Source organism: Dipodomys spectabilis, unplaced genomic scaffold, assembly GCF_019054845.1.
Source record: "Dipodomys spectabilis isolate Male_0828 unplaced genomic scaffold, ASM1905484v1 ptg000335l, whole genome shotgun sequence".
Taxonomy (NCBI): domain Eukaryota; kingdom Metazoa; phylum Chordata; class Mammalia; order Rodentia; family Heteromyidae; genus Dipodomys; species Dipodomys spectabilis.
In genome coordinates this window covers 1,641,182-1,664,601 of record NW_024871012.1, presented here as the reverse complement: position 1 = coordinate 1,664,601, position 23,420 = coordinate 1,641,182, and the positions used below count along the sequence as shown (strand labels likewise).

The window sequence follows — 23,420 nt, the reverse complement described above, 5'->3', positions numbered from 1 at the left end:
TTGGCTTCCATTGCTTCTCCTTTTGTTGGCTCAGATAATTATAGTGTGACCATATACATACACAGAAACCTATAATTTTCAAACTTTGTTAAATGATCTAAAGGCTCATTAAAACTCTAATGATTCAGAAGCAGTATGGTAGAATGAAGAGAGAGGGCTGAACACATCTGAAGTATCTTCTACTTTAATAGTTTATTAACTAAAATTTACTTCTGTCGTCTCTAAGTTCATCTAAAAATCAGAAATGGATCAGAGGTATGTGACAATGGATCAGAGATATTAGTACAACACAATGACTGAGATAAGCTAGGTCTAGGATAATGATATCCATAATCTTTCGCTACTTAGGACTCAGGCTGTCAGAGAGACCCCTAACAGATTACCTCTAGCTTGGTTATCCAAAAGCCTCTTCTAGTAATTGTATAATTGGAATATCAGTGCAGTATGTATGGGTCAATCATTGGTTAAAGGTTAGACCTGGTATAGATTGTGTTTTCGCAGCTTGAGCACTACTGGCATTTGTTGTTGGAAGCCGGCCTGTACACTGTAATCTGACCTTCACTTAGAAAATGCTCATAGTATAGCTAACCTTTTATCTGTAACAATCAAAAATTTTTTCTAGACATTGATATTTGTCTCCTAAGGGCCAAAAACTCCTTAAGACTGTTAGGCAGCATGCACTATCAAATCTAATTTTAAAATAATTTAAAATAAAATTATGAGAATGTCTTCAAATTACTTAAAAACCTAATACTACAGAAATATCACTCCATCGACGTATTTTATACTTACCAACTCTACTATAAAGCAATTGTATGCTTGTAAGCTGAACATCAAAAGAATCGTAAGCTCTCAGCATTAACTCTTCAAGTTTGGCTCCACTTGGTTTCACATCTGATAACTCTGAACGACTTTTACTTGTCACCTTCAAGTTAATTTTAACAGTTTAGACTATGCAAAGCACATCAAAATTTTAAGCATGAAGTTATTATCTTTTAAATCTCAATTATAAAATATAATACAAATAGAGAAATTAATGAGAAGACATATAAGGCTATTAAGCAGTTGTTATCCATGAGATACATGTTGAAAAGGATAGGTATAAAGGGAATTTTTACATAGTGAGTTGCACTTCTCATTCAATTATACCAAAAGGATGAAATGAAGGCAGTCTTAGAATATAACCTGCCTTTACAGAGACTTAAAATTTAGATTCTTAAGATCTAGTTAAAAGCTTTCTCATTTCACCCAAGACCAAGGGACAAATTTAGCTTACTACAGTAACATATATACATAAACTTTCTAGGATACAATGGCAAATATCCATTAAATAAGTAAATAAGAGTAAATAAGTAAAAAGAGTCAGAATTTAGTATTAGGATGGCTGAATTTTTATTCCAATTCTGCCATGCATGTGGCTTCCACATGTTATATTTCTATCTTTCCTTCCTTCTTGGCATACTATCTTTTTAACTTAAACATCCAGGGATTATTGCACAGTATGTTAATGATCACATTTTTTTCTACGTTTATAGCTCTTATGAGTAACTGTCAAAACTGATTGTGTCTTAAATAAACTTTAGATAACAGTAAAGCAAATTATTTGTCAAAAAAATTAGATATCCTCACTCCTTACAGTATGCTGTCGCCACTAAAACAATTCAGAAACCACACCCAAATGTAATTAAGTAGCTATATAAATTTTATTATAACTATAAACCTATTGGTCTAAGTACTAAGTACAGAATAACAATGAATAAATATAGACAGATTATTTAGAAATAGAGAGATAGCTATAGAGATGGGAAGGTATGAATCAAGAGAGGGAGGGAAGGAAGGGAGGAAAGATAGTATCAAAACACGTACATATTGGTTAGCTAGAAAAATTCTTCTTATTTATCTAGTTTGTTCTTTAATTACAGGTAATCTTCTACATTTAAGAATACAGAGAAATAAAATCCAATGAATTTTATTTTAAGGTCCGGTCGTGGGGCCTGAACTCTGGACCTGGGCGCTGTCCCTCAGCTCTTCAGCTCAAGGCTAGCACTCTACCACTTGAGCCACAGCGCCACTTCCGGCTTTATTCTTTTGCTTATGTGGTGCTGAGGAATGGAACCCAGGGCCTCAGGCACGCAAGTCAAGTGCTCTACCACAGAGCCACCTTCCCAGACCCCAATTAATTTTATAATGATGACAATGTTCTGAACCTGTGCCGTCCAACGCAATTGCCACTTTGAAAGAAAATTGAAATGATGTAAATTTAAGACTACCTTCAATTTAACATTAACAGAACTATTAAAAAGTCAATATTCATTTATATACACAAAAATTTTCAGGCATATTAAAACTGAAAAGGAAATAAAGTTTTTAAGCATGACTATCAAAATGAATAAATGTAATTCATAAGTTTACCCCTGACCAGCAGAGTTCAATTAGTCATGTGATTTAGAAATGTCAGGAGTAGGGCTAGGAAGTTGAGCGCTTGCCTTGTATGCCTGAGGCCCTGGGTTCGATTCCTCAGCACCACATAAGCAAAAAGGAAAAAGCCGGAAGTGGCGCTGTGGCTCAAGTGGTAGAGCGCGAGCCTTGAGCTGAAGAGCTGAGGGACAGCGCTCAGGCCCCACGACGGGACCCCCCCCCCTCAAAAAAAAAAAAAGAAATGTCAGGAGTAGGGGCATGGAGAGTTAAATTTAAGAGAATGAAAATTTAATTGTTCAACCACACTAAAATGTGAATGAATATATTCATTCACTTAAATGAATATCCACTTTGTCCACCAGAAAGGAAGATTTCTCAAATCCTAGTATCAACCATAAATCTATACATCAATGAAATCAAATCTGAGACTAATCAAATTATCTAATAACCAAGGTATATTTCCACATAGAGAATCACCCTAAATGCCACTTAATCAATCAAATATTATTAGTGTCTACCTTTAGATGACCAAGATCCAAAAGAAGTATATTTGATGTAGGGCTAAAAATTCCATCTTGTGGGACAATAACATACGAAGCCTTCAAATTAATTCTGAGATCAAGAACTTTCTGTGTTTCAATAATATACAGTAGACCTGTAGAAAATTTAAATCTTCATAATGAAAATTTTTCACAAGTTACTCATAAAACAGGTTATCACTAGACAAATGAGTTGATAAAAGTCTTAAAATAATGAACAATCAATGTCAATCTTTTTAAAAACCTTGAATATTTCCAATATAAACAGTATTTGTTGGCAAATAGATGTAATACTGTTAAATAAACCTGAGTATAAATTTTGAGTACTTTCTTACAAAGAAAAAAAGTTTTTAACCCACAATCTTAATCTGAGTATAACTGGAAAGACACATACCTAAAAGAAATTAAGTGGTATGAAATTTTAATTCATAGTATTATTAGAATCATTCTAACATAACTATGAGTTTAATATAGCATATATCTTTCAACTCAACAACATAAATTTACCTGTTGCTGTTTTGTTTCGAAATTCTTCAAGTTTTGTCAAAGTTGCTGAAGTGAGCTGTGCTAGATGTACATCTTTTGGAGGTCTGAAGAACTCTACTATACTATTCACTGTCCTCTGTTAAAACAATTATTATTAACATGAAACGCAAATTCAAAGCAAATTCAATTAAATTAAAACTTGGCAATATAGAAAATGCTTACTGCATCATATATTATTTCTAAAGGTTCAGCTTCTATGATACATCTCTGGGCAACAGTTTCATCTAATGGATTTATTTCAAATATAATTTGGAAGAGTGACAGATTATCCAATGATGACAGGAGGTATGGTTTTTCTGAATTATCTGGTAATCCAGTAATATAAAATGAATCAATTCTGGTTTCAAATCTGTATGAGAAATGATAAGACAAAAATTAGAAATCAGCATAGTTATAAGTAATTTTCAAACTGAAACATTAAATCAAAAACTAGTAATGATAGAATCTCTGCATTTTGTGCAACCTGAGCCCATTCATATAAAATATACGATTTGCTTAATGAACATAATTTCACAAAGAACCATACTTATATTTGTTGTGATAAGCTAATAATTGGTGTACTCACTGATAATGTCTAAAAATTAAAATAACCAGTTTCTATGATGCTTGATGTAAAATTCGAAAGGCATAATATAAGCACTTTCTCTAACAAGAACAATAACCAAGCAGTATTTCTAGAACAGTTGGGTGAAGACTTTTGCAATCCTTTTCTCCTAGTCCTTTTCAAACATTAAACAACTAGTTAAATTTAAAGTCTTGGACATCAGCTTAAGGGCATACTGTAAACAGAAAAACATTTATTCAAGAAAATCCACTGAAATTCAGTAACAAAATTGGAAGCATTAAAAGTATGATCATTTCCCATTTCTAGTTCCACAACATGTTACTGAAGGTCTACGCTGGGTGTATACAGCTAAGATAGAGGCCCTTCTTCCCTAGGATGCAATCTAAGGTATATCTTTATCTCAAGAATAGGTAGCCAACATTTCTCATACTTCTACTACAGCTACATGTTAAAAAGCCCTGTTCCAGGAATTACTATCAAGAAAAGCAAGGTTCCCTCTCCTCCCATTGAAAAAGAAAGGCTCTAGCACAGAAGCTACATTCCAAGATACTAGAGTCCTAACTACCTCTCCTCCCAATTTGGCTCCCAAAGCCTACCTACGCCCCATTCTGGAACAAGTGAGTACTCCCTGGTAAAATTCATGCATCAAGAAAAGAAGTCACTCTAGAAGAAGGAGGCTTCGTGTACCTGCTTACATAGTCCACACAGTACAGGTGAGGTTCTGATAAAGAGCAGAGGCAAATTGAAAGGACTAAAAGCTCTTTCTGAAGAGAACTGGCCTTATTTTTTCAGCAGAGGAAGTTTTCATGGTTAAATGCACTGCTGACTACAATGACAATCTCTATAAGACTAACACACGAAATGGTAAACAAACTAGAAGTCTGACAGAAACAAGAAAAGAGAGAAAGTTCTTCCTGGGACCATACTCATCCTTGAAGTAGTAAAGACTAATAAGTGCATTATGTTATGTTGTACCCATTAAGGAGAAATTAAAGCAAGATTACAGTAAGACTTGTAACAACAATGAAGAACTCTTCCCAGATACCTTAAAGGATCACATTTTACCAGTCATACAACACCAAATTATTCCAGTACAGGTAGGGCTCCTATTAGAAAAAAAGAATTAAATTCACATTCATGCCTACTAGTACAGATATCTGTGAGATGCCATAATTTGTGTCATCTCAGAAACAGCAAAGAAATTCAAGGCTAAATACAGAGTGGGAACTCCCTGTCTAAATATAAACAACATTCCCTAAACTTTGAAAGTAGCTGCCAAGCCATTATGCAAATATAATGGTAGGTATGAAAATCTTACTGATCCAGGAATCCTAACAACCTTTGACTAGTATCAAGTTTGTGCTAGCAGAGGGACAATCTCTAAAATGGCAAGTTGAAACGTAAGTATCAGCTAGGTACCAGTGACCCTGCAATCTTAGGTTCAAGAGCCAAATGTGGGCAGAAAAGTCGAAAAAGTACGTGAGACTCTTATCTCCTAATAACTGGCAAAAAGCCAGAAGTGGAGGTATGGCTCAGGTGAAAAAGAACTAGACCTGAGCCAAAAGCCAAGCCAGAGCAGGGGTCTCTGAGTTCAAGCCACAAGTACTAACAACAACAACAACAACAAAAAATCAGAGAAATAAGCCACAGCTGTGACATTAGTTTTCATCTTATCATTGTTTAAAAAAATAACAAAATCTTCCATATATGTCCTATACCTACACATTGTTTTTTCTCACTTTTGATATAGTATTTAATAAATTAAATGACATAATTAAGTCTATATTCTAAAAAGAGATTGTGTGTTAGATAACTCTGCACCAGTAGTCATAGCTGAAAAAGTCTATAAGAGACTCTTACAGAGTCCAGCAAATCAGCTGGACTGGAGGTGTGGCTCAAGTTACAGAACACCAACTTACCAAAAAATGCCAAGCAAGAGTGTAAGGTCTTGAATTCAAGCCTCAGTACTGGCACAAAAACAACAGCAGCAAAACCCTTTAACTAGTGACAAGTAAATTAGTAATCAGAAACTTCCCCCCAATGAACCACATGGCTTGAATTATACAGATATTTAAAGAATAAGAATCATTCTCAAAGTCTTCCAGAATACTTTTATTGTGAAGGTGATGTACAGTTACATAAGTAATGAATACATTTTTTAGATATTTTATTTAGAAAATGATAAAATCACTGAATTTAAGATTTAAAGTTTTCTTTTAAATGGCATACTAATTAGATATAAAGTGGTCTTGGATAATAAAAGTATTTACACACAGAATACAAATATACAATAACTGAAAAAACAAACTAGTTATCACTGATTCGTTTTGAATTCCCTCTATTCATTTTCTGTTGAATTTTCCTCTGCCTTTTGTAAATCCTTTTCTTTCTTGCTTTCAAATCCACTTTTGGCTGTGGTTTTACCCACTGTATTTCTATTAGTTTTTCCTCAGCTGGTACAGCAAAAACATCTTCAGTAGGATCATGTGGAAGAACAGTCTTTGGCTCTTTTTCAGTTTCTGAACATCCTTCACTTGTTGTTTCTCTTTGTATTTTGCAGCTGCAATGGATCTTATGATACGTCGATGAATATTTGGTGACTGGTAGTGGGGATTTTCATATAGAGTTGGCCCTCCAAAACTTCCCTGGAAAATCTTTATATGACTTAAGACAAAATGAGGTCCTATTTCTACAAGAGCAGTATCTTCTTCTATGATCTGAAAGTTCCGAAACCATATCTGATTATCCAAAATAGTGAAAGTAAAAACATGGGCCACAAATGGTGGCAATTCATCACAGGCAGAGTCAAAGGATAAAAGGGGCTTAGAGCCTTTCAAGCAGTTGCTAGTCATCTTTAGTTCAGCTAGGGTATGAATATTCTGAACAAGGAATTTGGCAGGTGGCCCCTGAGCTGAATTTGAAAGCCACATATAGAGATTCTGCTTTTCCTTAGCTTCAAAAAAGATACACTTATTGCAGTTTTTCATTTCACAGACCTCGTTAATCACAAATAATCTTTCTTTACAATCCATTTTAGTATCTGCTTTAGAATGAGGCATCAACATTCTCAGGTCCTTCATTAAATGTCTTGTTCTAAAATTTATTCCTCTGGAAGAAAAGATGAGAATCTGTTCCTTGTTTTTCCACTTGCCCTTGCAAACGGGGCCTGGGATACAATATCTTCTTCCTCCACTTCTTCTGCCTTGCCTGGCTGCACAACTGGCTTCCTGGCATCTTTTCCATCTCTTTGGCTTCTTTGCTTTGGCCAGCAAGTCTCCAGGCCATTTTCTCTTGGTTGCCGCCATCTTACCTGGTCATCTATGCTCTAGGACGTACTTCCAACGGTTTCACCCATGAGTACATGTTTTAACAGTGTTACCTACCCCCTCCCTCGTTTTCTCCCACTTTCCCTTCCTCCCACTCCCCTCCCAAGACATATAGTTTATTTCCAACAGACTGTCTAGTGAGTATCACTGTTGATTGTCCCACACCTTTTCGGTGACTCCCCTTCCCTTCCCCAAGTAAGATAAACTTATACTAGACAAAGGGTAGCAAAATCAGAGACAGTGACCACAGTGAGTAAACCAGAGGGGAAAAAAATAACAGAAAAAAAATTACTGAAAACTGTAAACAGAAAAAAGAAAAAAGAAACATCACCAAAACCTACTTGTTTTTCCAGATGGTGGAGATCATTTCTAATAGCATCACTTTGTGATGTTAATAGAAATATGGGCTATTGTGAACCTCTGCTAGGACTATCCTAGGCATATACTAATTATTAAAAATGACAGGACTGGGAAGGTGGCTCAGTGGTAGAGTGCTTGCCTTGAATGCATGAGGCCCTGGGTTCGATTCCTCAGCACCACATAAGCAAAAAGAAAAAAAGCCAGAAGTGGCACTGTGGCTCAAGTGGTGGAGGGCTAGCCTTGAGCTGAAGAGCTGAGGGATAACGCCCAGGCCCAGAGTTCAGGGCCCACAACCAGACCCAAAACTAAATAAATAAATAAAATAAAATAAATAAAAATGACAGAAACCATGGAGCCTATGTTTCCTTGGGTCTGGCTTACTTCACTTAGTATGATCTTTTCCAAGTCCTTCCATTTCTTTATGAATGGGGAAATGTCATTCTTTCTGATGGAAGCATAGAACTCCATTGTGAGGGAGGGGGGAGGCTGGGAAGGGAGGTGAAGGGTAAACAAAGGAGGAGGCTGCAATGCTTGTAAGAAATGTATGCATTATCCTGCCCATGTAATTGTAACCCCTCTGTACAGTATGTTCTCAAATAAAATAAAATAAAATTAAAAAAAAAAAAGAACTCCATTGTGTATATATACCACATTTTCTTGATCCATTCATTTACTGAGGGGCATGTGGGCTGATTCCGTATCTTAGCTATGGTGAATAAAGCTACAATGGACACTTCTTAGCCCAGAACTCTTCTTAACTCATCTCTTTTAAGACTAGCATTACCCTGGTATCAAAGCCAGACAAAGTCATCACAAGAACAAGAAAACTACAGGTCTGCCAGGCACAGGTGGCTCACATCTGTAATCCTAGCTAATTAGGAGGCTGAGATTTGAGAATCTCAGTTTGAAGCCAACCCAGGCAGGGAAGTCTGAGAGACTTATCTCCAATTAACCACCAGAAGTGGTGTTGTGGAAAAGGCTAGCCTGGGACAATGCCCAGGCCCTGAGTTCAAACCTCATGACCAGCAAAGATAGACATACAGATAGAGGGAAAGAAGGAGAGAGAGAGGGAGAGACGGGGGGGGGGGGGGGGGGGGGGAAGGGAAAAAGGAAGGAAGGAGGCGGGAGGACGGGCAGGCAGGCAAACTACAAGTCCAGGCACCGTACAAATACAGACACAAAATTGCCTTTAAAAAACTAGCAAATAAGAAATATATTGCATAAAGGAATTCTACACTATGAACAAAGCATGTGTGGTAAGCTGAACCTAAGAAAGGAAAGCATATTAAAATACATGATCATCTCAATTGATGGAAAGCATATAATAAATGTAACAAAGCATGTAAATGATGGAAAGCATGTAACAAAATCATTTTATGGTTACAGGTCCCTTCCCCCCATGGTATCCTATCCCCTTCCTCCATATGAATAATTTAAAGAAAAACCATAGCTAAACTTATACTCAATGAAGTTAAACTGAATGCTTTCCTTCTAAAAATCAGTGCCTACTTTTACTACTGCTAGTCATCTTCAGAAGTTCTAACCAAAGCAACCAGGCAAGAGAAAGATAATAAAGTCTTGTAAACTGGAAATATGTATCTACTCCTAGACTGTATGATTCTAAGTATATAGATATCATAAAAATTCTCCATTAAAAAAACCTACTAGACTACATAAATTCAGCAAGGTTGTAGACCACTACAAAAGTCAGTTGTCCTTCCAAATACTGCAATAAAGAATCGATTAAAAGTTAATTCAAAACAAAGAACATGTAATGAGATATTACAACAATTATACTAACACACAATCTGAAGTACCTTTTAGGAAAAAAAAGTAGTCAAAGAGGTGAAATACACAAAACTACAAAATAGTGCTATAAGGAAGGTAAAGACTATGGAAAAGATATCCCATGCTCATAAACTGGAAGGCTTAATACTATCACTGAAAGCAATCTACAGATTCAATGCATTATCAAATTTAAAGGGATGCTTTACAGAAATAGAAAAGGTGATTCTAATTTTCTAAGGATGCACAAAAAAAATTGGAAGATCTTAGTATGAAGTTGAAACACTTATACTTCACAATTTCAAAACTTAAGACCTACAGTAAGTTCAGCATGGTAGCATGTATTTATAATCCCAACACTCAAGAAGCTATCTCAGGATTATAATTTGAAGTCTGGACTATATAGAAAGACTCTGTCTCAAGGAGAAAACAAACAAATACATCAACCAACCAACTGACAACAACAAAACAACGAGCTAACAATATCAACCTCTTAAAAGAATATACAAAAACCTATCATCATGCTCTTGGATTAGGCAAACATTCTTAGGTACACTAAAAGGCACGTGCAACTAAGTAAAAATGAAATAAGTGTGGCTTTATCGAAATTTATACTTAAAAGATATCAAAAAGTGTAATTATCTTGAAAGGGAGAAAATAACTGAGATTCTTCTATTTAAACAGAGAGAGAGAGAGAGAGAGAGAGAGAGAGAGAGAGAGAGAGAGAGAGAGGTATGTAGCTTAGCGGTAAGTGTAGGTTGCTTTCTTAGCGTGCACAAGGCCCTGGGATTTTGGAGGGATGTCTGACATGGTTTTTTGTTGTCAGTGTCTTGCCCCATAGCCAAGGCTGAACTAGAATTCACAATCCTCTTGCCACAGCCTTCTGAGTGAAGGGATTGAAGGTATATACTGCCACAACTGCACAACTGGCAAGGTCCTGAATTTGACTTCACGTGCTTCAAGGAGAATGAAAGTGACAGAGGAGGAGGGGGAGTGATGGCAGAGGGGAAAAGAAAGGAAGAGATGGACACAGGAGGGGAGAGCAAAGAGGAAAGGGGAGAAGGGAGGGGAGATGATGATTCTATTTTTTTTAACTAAACATGCAATAGCCATTCCTCCAGAGAAGATATGCATGTGAAGTAAATACAGGAAATATCCAACATCATTAACCATGAAGGAAACGGAAATCAAACCCACAATGAGATACTACTTTGTAATGATCAATTAAAATAGCTATACTAGAAGACTAACAATAACAGGTTCTGATGAAGATATGGAGAAACTAATTCTCATATTGGTGGTAGGAATGTAAAATAGTGAAATTAGGCAATTCCTCAAAAAGTTAAACACAGAGTTGCCATATGAGGCAACAATTCCACTCCAAGGTATACACCCAAGAAATTTAAAATCTATACTCAAATAAAATACTGTCCATGACTATTCATAGCAATATTCACAATAGTCAAAATGTAAAATCAACCCAAATATCCAATCAATGATGAATTAATAAACACTGTGTTAAACCTCTGCAAGGTTATTATTAGGCCAGAATGAAGTATAAATTGATGTTCTAACATAAATTAACCATAAAGTCATCTGTGAAGTGAAAAAAAAAAACAGAAAAAGCCACATATTATTCATTCATATAAAATATCCAGAATAGACAAAGTGTCAAAAGTAGAAGATAAATTTTTATCTGTTGCCAAAGGATGGGGTGTTAAAATGTTCTGGAATTAGAGAATAGTGATGACTGTACAATCTTGCAAATATACTAATGTAATTGGTATATACAATACAGTTGTAAAAAAAACGGTGAGCTACACTCTAAATTATAGAAATGTGAACTGTATCACAATAAAACTGTTTTTGAAAACAAAATATAAAATAAAGATGGAGTTAGCAATACAAACTACAATTCTAGTCCTTGGGAAGTTGAGGCAAGAGGATTTAGTCTGAGGCCAGCCTGGACTATACTGGAAGATATTCCCTCAAAACAACACAAAATAAAAAGGTAAAATAGAGACACTTCAGATTAAAAATCAATGTTGTTTCTTTTTTTGCATGGTGCAGCTGATCTTTTTCATTTTTTTAGTGTTCTATAGTTTATCAACATACAGTTTTCCATTGAACATATGTAATTAACACAATAATTAAAAAATATACTCTTTTACTTTTTAAAAATGAAGCTTCTAAAAACACAAAAGGGTATGTTGAGTCACAATACTCTTTGCAGTAGCCTGTGACCTAAACTTCACCCTCAGTGTGAATTTTTTAAGATACAAATTGAGTATCATTCAATTGAAAAACTTGGCATCAGACGATTCTAGGTTTTTGGACTTTGGAAAATTTTCATATTCCTGCTGTGCTACTTTGGGGTTGGGCCCTACTCTAAATGTAAAGTTCATTTAAATTTTATACACAGTCTCTGGAGGTCAGCAGGGAAATTTTCTACTAAGTGTCTTCTCAGCAGTCAGAAAGTTACGAATTTTGGAGCACTTAAGATTTCAGATTTTCAGTTTAGGGATGCTTAAATTGTAGGGAAAATAATACTTACTTTATTGCTTGTGCTCCTGGTCTTTGTACAATCAAAGTGCTAAATTCTTCTACAACAATGTCTATCAGCTCAGGTTTGTGGTGGTTTTCTCTTAGAACAATAGACATACTTTTCAAATGAACAAAAAACTTCATGGCTTCAAACTAGAGTACATTGGGAAAATGAAAAAATAAATGTAATAATCCACTAATTTCAACCTTTTATAAAAGAATCACTACACTCACTGCAAGAAGGACAAGTTTTATTCCTAGTTTGAAAATTAAAATACAATATTTAGAGAACCAGAAAAGATCACAGAAAATGTCAATAGCACACATTTCTGAACGGAACAAGTGTGTCTAACACTAAACTTGCAAATATTAAGAAAATAGCTTACTGTTTTGGGCAAAGTTGGGTCAACTGCTGTTTCACTATAGCCAATTGCTTCATACAGTAAAGCTTTTTCTTCAGGTGACAGCATTTCTTCAAGAACTATAAATCATAAACACATCCTTTATGTTTTTAACCAATAACATAAAGCTAGCATAGAATTAAGATGTTTTTCTGAATGAAATCCATTTAGTTTTTTTCATAATACATCTAAGAAATAATAAATATTAGAGTGGTATTGGAAATTTTATATTGCCTAAAAATAATCTTTGGGCTTACTCCCCAACACTCCAAAACAAGTAAAAACAAAAACAATGCTCAGATTATTCTGCAATTTTACCTATTACTAGAGCATGTACATTAACTACATGCAAGCATGCACATTAATTACATTCTATAAGCATAAGATTTATTTATTTTTTATTTTTGTCGGTCATGGGACTTGAACTCTGGGCCTGGGCGCTGTCCCAGAGCTCTTCAGTTCAAGGTGAGCACTCTACCACTTAAACCACAGCGCCACTTCCAGTTTTCTAGTGGCTTATTGAGGTAAGAATCACATGGAGTTTCCTGCCTGGGCTGGCTTTGAACCACAATCCTCAGATTTCAGCCTCCTGAGTAGCTAGGATTACAGGCATGAGCACCTGGCAACATAAGATTTTTTTTAAACTATTTTAACAATTTTATTTCAGAATGCTTTAGGGCTAGACTGTGGCTCAAGTGTTCTTGAACTTTCTAACAAGTACAAGTTCAAACCCAGTACTAGAAAAAAAAATTTATAAAATAATTTTGATAAATTTAAACTCTATTCCATGTACTAACTGCCTGACATGTAATTGTAACCCTCTCTATATCACTTTTATAATAAAAAAATTTAAAAAGAAAAGTAATTAAGTAGTAAATATACTAACAGTTTGTTTTCATCAGAAAGAAATTTTTATGAAACACTGGATTTTCCTATGTTAACCACATTAAAAATGAATTGGACTTACTTCCAGGTTTAACGTCAGGTTGCTGTTTGGTAGTTGGCTCTGACCAAGTCCATAGCCAACTAAACCACCCTTTGTTATCCTCTGGGTCCTTTACACCTTCCCTGTAAATCTTGTACCCGGCTTTCTTTACCTAAAATGAAGGTTTTCAAATTGATGACAAAGACACTTTTAGCAAATTAAAAATTGTAGCAAGAAATTTCCAAAATATCTACTTGAGTACATGAACATTATCAATATAATGACTAACAGAACACAAGTACTGCAATATTTGCCAAATACGGGTAGATACCAGTAGAAGAGAAAAGGGTAAGAGGGTGAAGGAGGATAACAGTATGAATATAGTTGAAGTAATTTATTGATATGTATGAAAACAGATCAATGAACCCTACAGATACTGTGTTAAGGGAGCAAGGGAATAAGGCACAGTGACAGAATGAATCTGAAAGGGAAATGCACATATGGAAATATAATGAAATACACTCCTATACAACTAATGCATCCTGGTTCTTCCTACTGTATTACAAAGATAGTAATGGGAGTGGGAAAAGCAGGCCTTGGCTTTTCATATTCATACAAACTCTGAAAATTTGATAAGCTCAATTATTTACAAAGAATTTTTCTATAGAAACTTGTCTAATTTAAATGGATGTGGCAAGACGGGCACCCAATGGTTCATGCCTGTAATCCTAGCAGCTCAAGAGTCTGAGATCTGAGGACTATGGTTCAAAAAACCAGCCCAAGCAGAAAAGTTCCCATCAGACTCTTATCTCCAGTTAACCAGTCAAAAATGGGAAGTGGCGCCATGGTTCAAGTGGTTAAGAGTGCTAGCTTTGAGCACAACCAACAACAACAAAAATGGATGTGGCAAAAATCAAGTATTTTAAAATGGAAAAAACAAATTTGAACTCTTTAAACGAGACAGTACTTTATAGCATGATACTGACAAGCATTACAACTCCTGAAATGTCTTAAGTGGAGTTCATATTTATTCTAATTGAAAGATAATCTGAAATTACCTCAACTTCTGCTTGCTGTCTAGCTATGGTTATATTAAAGACATCCAAAGTTTTTTCCAACTCCTGAAAATATAAAAAAAAAGTTAATTTGCAGAAATAACTTTAGTATAAAATCAAACTACAGCTCTAAAGATTACAACAAGCAAAAAACAGAACAGCTAGTAATATGAAATACCTCTTATATCCTGGAAGGTAACATAGGAGCCATAGAAATTAGCAAAATACAATAAAAGATAAACTAAAAGATGCTATACATACACTGTTTAAAATGACTTATTTGGGTTTTAAACTAATGATATCATTGTCATTTTCAACTAAAAGTATAATCATAAATCATAATATAGGATATTCTAAATAGACCTAGATGTTTTAAAGTTATCAAAATGGTTTTAGTTTTTATACTTTTCAAAGTTATTCATACTGGAACACTGATAAGCTGAATTATAAATATATGTATTTAATTTAGCTTATATAAATTATATATAATTTAGCCTATCAATACACATATGTGTGTATTCCCATGATTATTTTCAAGTTTCAGCCTTAAATGAGGAAAAACTGATGGCATGAGGACCACAAGACATGTAATATTGATCATATGTAAGACAGAAAACTTTCTTATTCAATGCACAGACATAACACCAAGGATGCAGTTTTGACAGCTTTGAATTCATACAAAGAACTTTAGAGATGATGCTGAAAATACATTTTAGATCTTTTAGGTCAAAAATGGTAAAATTAAGACTTCAAGTTTCTACATACACAATACATATGTATAATATATATGTATATAACAGTGTATATACATGTACATATGTACCTATATGTATCAATGTATATCTATGTATATTAAATCACTGCAGATTAAAAATAATCTAAAATTTTCCAGCTCATGGAGAATTTCATAAGATCTTATACTACCCAAGTTAAGAATTGGTCAGCAAATAAATGCATGGAAAGGTCAATATAAGAGAAAACACAGTCAGTAAAAGTTACAGTAAAATTATTAAGAATAATTATGAGAGATTGAGAAGTTTTGTAGAGGAAAATATGCAATGATTTCTTTAAAATACTAACCTGCAAAGACATGAGAATTTCGTTGGGTGGCTTTTTATTTGTTAACTTTTTTCTATATAGTTCTTTATATTGTTTCACTTTTTGTCTATGTTCTCTAATATGCTTCCAGGACCACATTCGTAAACTGGGGCAAACATTTACTTCAAGAATACCATGTATAGCATAAGCCCACCTAGTTAAAAAAAAGAAACCCCATACTGAAGATCCTCAAATCAACAATATGAAAATAACTAATAATGCTGCTAATCTCACATACTTAACTATAATACAGAAACTATAAACTATAAACAAAAACTATAACTTCTTTACAGGATAACTGAATTCCCTCTCAAAATATTGACACAACCTTTAAAAGCTTAAGTTCTTGTTTTCCCAGCCCTATTTATTTTAACAATCTATTATTCTTACCTCTAACACAAAAATAAGCAATATCAATTTTGTTTAAAATACAGTTCTATATAACTATGAAAGCATAGATGATATTTTAATAACTTCAGTAATTTAAATAATTGCAATTTCTAGAAAGCAGAATTAAGCTTAGAAATAAAACTTTTGAGTTTTAAAATAGGATTATACTGCATAGACTACCAAAACAGTTTTGTATTTTAAATAAATTTAGTAATATAGATTTAATGAGTCTGATAGGGAGATCTATTTTAAAAAAAACAAACTGGTAGAAAACAAAAACAATGAGATCCCTCCCTCTCCACTAAATGAAAACTATGTCTTAGTATCTGAAGTTATAAATTCTGTTACAAGAATCCCTTTAATCAATTCACCAACAAGCAAAAGGAGTCACGTGTTCCCATTAATGTATCATAGACTCGAGAAAACCTTAAGAAGTATTCTAATAAATTATTGTCCACATGAAGAAACAGGCTTTTCTGACATATTAAGAAAGAAAAACTTAAAAGCATTTTACCATTCCTTGGCATGGTAGTGAAGAGGCACATCAGGTTTGAATTTCCTATATGGCAAATTTTGTGTCATCATATCAACCGATTCAAGAAGTTCCATAACACTGAAATACTGAAGAATGGAAAATAAAGCTCTTAAATGTTCCACAATTTTTGTTCAATTGTTGAAGACGAAAAGTTAAATTATTAAACTTCTAAAAGGAAATGCTACTGTATAACTATGCATTTTAGAAAAACATTTATTTCTAACACTAGTTCATAATTTAAATTTTCATTAGAGAAAATCACCTGTGGTTTATTAAATTCAATTGCTATGTTATGTAACTCAACATCCAGGTTTATCTTGGGATCAGAAAAGTCAAAATCTGATCGACGATTCATCTGAAGTTTGGCATTAGCAGATATAGGGCGAAATACTGGAAAATAATACAAATTTTAAAAATTAAACAGTTGTATTTCAAAAGTCTCAAGACTCTAAGCTGGAAATACTAATTTTCATTTCTTTTACACCCTTTCTGTAGCTCCTGAATGTCCATATTATCATCATTTGTTTAAACTGGTGCTTAATTAGTGGAGACCATTCTCTTATCTTTTTCCAACTTACACTTCCCACTAACTTCTTTACAGGATAACTAAATTCCCTCTCAAAATATGGACATAACCTTTAAAAGCAGTAGCTTGTTAAGGAAAATAGTACAATAGTTTTAGTAAAAGAACAACTGCAATCCTAGCTACTCAAGAGGCTGAGACGCAGAAGATGATGGCTCAAATCCAGCCAGGACAGAAATGATTCCATATCCAATTAACTTGGCATGGCTCAAGTGGAAGAGCAGCAGCTATAAGCAACCAAGCTGAGTGAGAGTACAAAGCCCTGAGTTTGTCAAACCCAAGTTCAATCCCCAGTACCAAGCAATTATAGTTCTAAACAAGTATCAGATATGTTAAGAGGAAAAACGATTATACTTAATAATGACTTTTTATTTTGTTCAGAAACGGGCACTTGAACTTGGAACTTGACACTTTCAACTCATTGGCTAGTATTCTCCCAACTGAGCCATACTTCCAATCCTACAATGACTCTCATTCTGTGATTATAAGCTTTCTAAGTCGTGGGGCCTGGCATGGTAGTGCCCACCTTTGGGAGATGGAGGTACACAGTTTGTGGATGGCCTGGGTGAAAGCAAGAGACCCTCTAGGGCATGGCTCTGTAAATGCCCTTATAAGGGATTTATTCTGTAAAACCTTAACTCCCATTTGTTCTCTCCCTCTCCGTCCCTCCCTCCCCCCCCCTCACACACATACACACACACATACACACACACAAACAAACACACCCACACATTTCTCTATCTATTTATTCTCCTTTTAATTTATAAAAGAGAAAAGTAAAATGACTGCAGATTTCCTGCTTGGCTCATTCCTACTGCCAAAAAGATTAAAGTAAGTACAGGAGACCAGTACTATACCTTCTAGATAGAGATCATCTATTCACCAATCAATTATAAGGTAATTTGTATAAAAAGGTAATATTTTGTTGTCTTAGTAACAAAATAGTTTATGATACTATCAGTCATCTTACAAATTCTCTGCATTAACCTCTAACTCCTTTGCCTGTTTACTTCATCAGTACTTGCTCAAAAAACATAAAATCAGTCATTTCATCAATGTTAATGTAAAATTTATACTTATTATGGGTTTTTTTTTGTTTTTTGGGGAGTCCGGTCATGGGGCCATGAACTCTGGGCCTGAGCACTGCCCCTCAGCTCTTCAGCTCAAGGTTAGTGCTCTACCACTTGAGCCACAGCGCCACTTCCGGCTTTTTCTTATTGCTTATGTGGTGCTGAGGAATCAAACCCAGGGCCTCATGCATGTAAGGCAAGCGCTCTACCACTGAGTCACCTTTCCAGCCCCAACTTATTATGTTTTTATTGTATGGAAAACACTTACCAAAATCATACCCATCAGGAATAATATCTTCCTTAACAATACCAGACTTCAAATTGTCCTATTAAAAGACAAATTGCTTTTATGTACATTCATGACAACATATCTTATTCTATAAAATTCTATAATCTGAAGAGAAAATGTTTAAATTCAAACGTGGCAAGAGTTTGTTAGAACAAAATATGAATGTGGCTAAACAATGTGTCATTAAACTGTTATAAAATAATGCTCAAGGAGTTATTAAGATGTGTATACATGTTCATGTAATTCATCTATATCTATAAATTCTAACATCTTGCTTAGAAAATAATACCAACTCTAATGTTACTAATATGCCTGATAAAAATATAACAATACACATATACACAAATTAAAACAATTTACTTACCAATGACTCATCATAATTATTAAGATAATACATTTGAGACTGCACATTCCAATAGGCAAAAAGATTGTCCAATCGGATTAACTGAAAATAAAGCAAATTTATTATATGTCTGGCTTTTTTCTGAAACATTTTAAACATATGATATTTTCAGAAGTCTCAAGTGAACTCTTATCACAGAGTTAAGGGAACAAAACACACTTCACATAAATCTTAACTATAAATATAGCATCGGTCTTCTAAAGGTTTCTTTTATTAACTTCATGAGCATGTATTCATTTATTTTACCTTCCGAACTAGTTTCTCAGTCTCATCATGTAAACATGGTATCCAGTTTTGATCAGTTGTCTGAAAAGGAAAGAAATACAGCAAAAAGATTACTGCATTAAAAATGAAGGTGATAAGTCATCACCTATGGAGCATACACTTACAAACAATTTCTCATGAAAATGCCTTTGAAAATATATCACTCAATCAAAGGCTATTAATAATGTGACCGCAAGAAAACTCTACTTTAGAGGACCACATTTCTGGTCAAAAATTCTAACCCAGGGGTTGGGAAGGTGGCTCAGTGGTAGACCGCCTGCTTTGCATGCATGAGGCCCTGGGTTCAATTCCTCAGCACCCCATAAGCAAAAAGAAAAAAGCTGGAAGAGGGGCTGTGGTTCAAGTGGTAGAGCGCTAGCCACCCCCAGGGCGCAGAGTTCAGGCCCCACGACCGGACACCCCCCCAAAAAAAATTCTAACCCAACTGGATCTAGTGCATCATGTCTGCAATCCCAGCTACTCTGGAGGTAGAGAGAGAACATGAAACAGAAGCTAGCCTAGGCAAAGACTCTATCTGAAAAACAAACTAAAAACAAAAGACTAGGAGCATAGTTCAAGTAGTAGAGGGACTGCCCAACAAACAAGAGGCCAAGAGGGGAAGAGGGGAGCAGAGGGTAGAGACCAGAAACAAGCAATTACAAATAAGTGTCAGAATAGAGATTCAAATACACTTACATCAGAGAACAGAGCAGTAACATCAAAATCAGGAGTGTGTCACATAAAATGAGCAACATAGTAATGAACTTATAAAAATGATCACTGAAAGTATGCTTTATCACTACCCTAATTAATATATGACATGATTAGAAACTATTGATTCTAAGGAAGGACTGAGATTCAAAGCAAAAGAAATGGTGTAAAGGCCCAATGATACGCAAATATACTATGTTCAAGTCCCTAAAATAGATCAGAATGGCCAAAGCAAAGAAAGGAGATAAAGCCAGTTAGGTTACCTATGGTCAGATTACAAAGGTTTTACAAATTTTATTCTAAAGAGCAATCCAAAGCCACTTGGAGCTGGGCACCACGCCTGTAATTCTAGCTACTCAGTAGGCTGAAATGGATCCCAGTGCAGAGCCAGAAGGAGCAGGAAAGCCCATGAGACTTAATCTCCAATTAACCACCAAAAAAATGGAGGTAGAGCTGCGGCCCTAGTGGTAGAACACTAGCCTTGAGCAAAAAAGCTGAGACTACCACCCAGGTCCTGTGTCCAAGCCATAGTCCCAGCATGTGTGCATACTCAAACACCCAGACTCACTGAGAAGTGCCAGGGGGTACCCTTAGGGTATAATGTAAGTATGGTCTGGGTTCAAACCAAAACACTGGGGGGAAAAGGAGAGACCGATGGAGAGGAAGAGAGGGAGAGAGAGAGGAAGAGGGCAAAGAAGGGAGACAGAAAGAGAGAGGGAGAAAGCAAGAAAGAAAGAGGAAGATTGGCCTGGGAAGGTGGCTTGGTGGTAGAGCGCTTGCCCTGCATGCATGAGGCCCTGGGTTCGATTCCTCAGCACCACATAAGCAAAAAGAAAAAAGCCGGAAGTGGCGCTGTGGCTCAAGTGGTAGAGCGCTAGCCTTGAGCTGAAGAGCTGAGGGACAGCGTCCAGGCCCAGAGTTCAGACGCCATGACCAGACCCAAAAAAAAAGAAAGAAAGAGAAAGAGTGAGAGAGGGAGAGACACTAAGAACTAATCAAAGCTTTTTCCTTTTCTTTCCTTTTTTATTTTGGAAAAAGATCTATATGTCTCAGGCAAGCTCTGATCTCACAATCTTCCTTCCTGAGACTCCTAAGTGGTGCCCATCCAAGATAGCTCCTATTTTTCTGTGGGGAACTGAAATAGTGGTCCTCGAATGTCAGCGTTCATTAGGATTGCCAAAAGGGATTTTTAAAACATATTACAGGCTGGTGTTTTAGTAGAAAGCTTGTCCCCATATGGCAGAACCAAAAAAAAAAAAAAAAATGATTTCTGGGTCTCAACATCATCACCTTTACAATAAAATTTAAAATTTTTTTTCACACATAAACCAAAAGTACAAGATTTTAAAAAAAACTACACTGAAACTGAACTAAATTTTTTCCTGTGGCAACACAAATAATTTTTTTTTAACACAACATCTAGGGAAGTTTATTTGTATTTCTTTAAATGGTACACTTTTCTTTGGAAAACAAGCCCTGTGGAGTTCCATCACTGAAATTTTTTTTAAGTAACTTACAGAAGAATCATACAAAATACTTATGTAAACTTTTAAGCACTTTTTTTTTTTTTTGGTCAGTTGTGGGGCTTGAACTCTGGGCCTGGGCGCTGTCCCTGCACTCTTCTGCTCAAGGCAAGCGCCCTACCTCCTGAGCCACAGTGCCACTTCCGGTTTTCTGGTGGTTTTATTGGAGGTAAGAGTCCCATGGGACTTTTCTGCCTGGGCTGGCTTTGAACTATGATCCTCAGATCTCAGCCTCCTGAGTAGCTAGGATTACAGGTGTGAGCCACCTGTTCACAGCTAACATCTAAATTTTTAAGTGGATATATTACACCACAGTTTACAAACTTAAATGCTGGGTAGAGGCTGTAGCTCAGTGGGATAACACTGACCCAGGAGGCCTAAGGCTCTGGGTTCAATCCCCAGCCTTTTAAAAACAAAGTAAAATGCAACAGCTGGACACTGGTGGCTCAGGTCTGGAATCCTAGTTACTCAGGAGGCTGAGATCTAAGGATAGCAGTTCAAAGCCAGCCAGAGTAGGAAAATCTGTGAGACTGACAAAAATGAAGCTGTGATTCAAGTGGAAGAGCAATAGCCTTGAGCAAAAAAGCTCAGGGACAGTGTCCAGGCCCTGAGTTCAAGCTCCAGAACTGGGCAAAAAAAAAAAAGACTATCATCTCTGGAAAAGAAAGACGGTCAGAGTAGGGAAAGGGGATTTAAATTTTCAACAATAACTCAGTCCAATAAAAAATATTTAAAACATAGCATCCTGGATGCAGGCAAATATTTTGTAATATTCTATGTGCTCCGTACACTTCTAATCAGGCACTGATGGCTCCTGACTAGAATACTAGCTACTTGGGAGCTGAGATCAAAATGATCAAGATTTAAGGTAAGGCCAGGCTCTATCATGAAAATAATCAGCAAAAAAAAGGAGAGCTGGAGATATTGCTCAAGTGGTAGAGCACCAGCCCTAATAAGTGCACAGCCCTAAGTTCAAACCCTAATAATGCCCCTCCATGGCAAGAAAAAAAACAAAAACAAAACCTTCCACTTCAAAATGCTTTTAAAACATCAAAATTTCAGAAATGGTATTACTTTTGTTTTAACTCACTGAAAATTTGGAAATAGATTTTTTTCAGTACTGGAAAGAAAATGATTTTGAATAAGCAGAAGTATTTAATATCATAACTACCGTGCACCCCTTCATGTTCTACCCGAGCTTGATTCCCAACCTTTTTATTCCTCTTTAATTTTTTGAGGAGGTCTCACCAATAAGCCCATCTACAGTTAGGCTGACCTCAAGGTACTCCTTCCTGCCTCAGCTCCTAAGTGGTAGGATACCATACCCAGCATTATCGCCAACCATGGTTTTTTTGAAATATGAATCTACTTACCTCTTAATTTCAATCCACTCTATGTCCTTTCTACACCAATTCTATATAGACAACCAAAGGCATACATATTTCTGATGCTGGCATACAGGAATCACAATGAACAGTTTGACTATACTATTCTGTACAATATGGTTAGGTTTCTATTTTAAACTACATACCTGCATGCTGAGATTTTGAAGGGAAATACCAAATGATAGTGGTTTGTCTCGATTTGTGACCTAAGAAGAAAATAAATAACTCAAATGATTTTAACATTTGTACAAGAGTTGCTTTATAAAAAATAACTTTCTGGGAAGTATTCTATTTCAAATATTCAAAAACATTTTTAGAATTTTTCTTTATTTTTCATAAAATAAACTGAAATGCTAGTTATTGGTATCATACTATAATAGCTGTAGTTTTTTAATTTATTTTAAAAGCTTATAAAAAAAAGATTAGCACTATACTGTAAGGCATATAATTATTTGTTTAGAGACTAAACTAATTTTTCTGCAAGATCAGTAAGTCTAGCTCTACTGACTCCTGGACCAGTGCTCTTTCCGGAGATAAAATATACAAGCGTGAAATTCCTAATTCCTAGAGCATTTTCCTTCATGATCTGAAGTGTGAGTAGCTTAAACTATATCAAAGATATAATTACCAGTGTCATTATATTAAAAAATCATGTAATCTTCAGCTCCCTATCTCTCTACCTCCCATCATTTATTTAATAGGTTG

The 23,420-nt window shown here is 35.3% G+C and overlaps 1 protein-coding gene and 1 pseudogene across 2 annotated transcripts in view; both read right to left on the bottom strand.

Annotated features, from left to right (window-relative positions):
• Positions 1-23,420, bottom strand: part of Vps13a (vacuolar protein sorting 13 homolog A) — a 167,531-nt gene that overhangs the window by 118,221 nt on the left and 25,890 nt on the right. For both annotated transcript variants that reach the window (XM_042665600.1, XM_042665599.1), the window contains exons 7-21: positions 22,862-22,921; positions 19,079-19,138; positions 18,794-18,874; positions 18,409-18,466; positions 16,750-16,877; positions 16,467-16,573; positions 15,545-15,716; positions 14,468-14,530; positions 13,452-13,581; positions 12,470-12,564; positions 12,094-12,236; positions 3,666-3,852; positions 3,465-3,579; positions 2,937-3,073; positions 793-925 (exon numbers count right to left, since the gene is read on the bottom strand). In XM_042665600.1, the coding sequence (XP_042521534.1) occupies positions 793-925; positions 2,937-3,073; positions 3,465-3,579; positions 3,666-3,852; positions 12,094-12,236; positions 12,470-12,564; positions 13,452-13,581; positions 14,468-14,530; positions 15,545-15,716; positions 16,467-16,573; positions 16,750-16,877; positions 18,409-18,466; positions 18,794-18,874; positions 19,079-19,138; positions 22,862-22,921 (1,669 nt within the window). The remainder of the gene's footprint in view (positions 1-792; positions 926-2,936; positions 3,074-3,464; positions 3,580-3,665; positions 3,853-12,093; positions 12,237-12,469; positions 12,565-13,451; positions 13,582-14,467; positions 14,531-15,544; positions 15,717-16,466; positions 16,574-16,749; positions 16,878-18,408; positions 18,467-18,793; positions 18,875-19,078; positions 19,139-22,861; positions 22,922-23,420) is intronic.
• Positions 6,319-7,400, bottom strand: LOC122095120 (annotated as a pseudogene).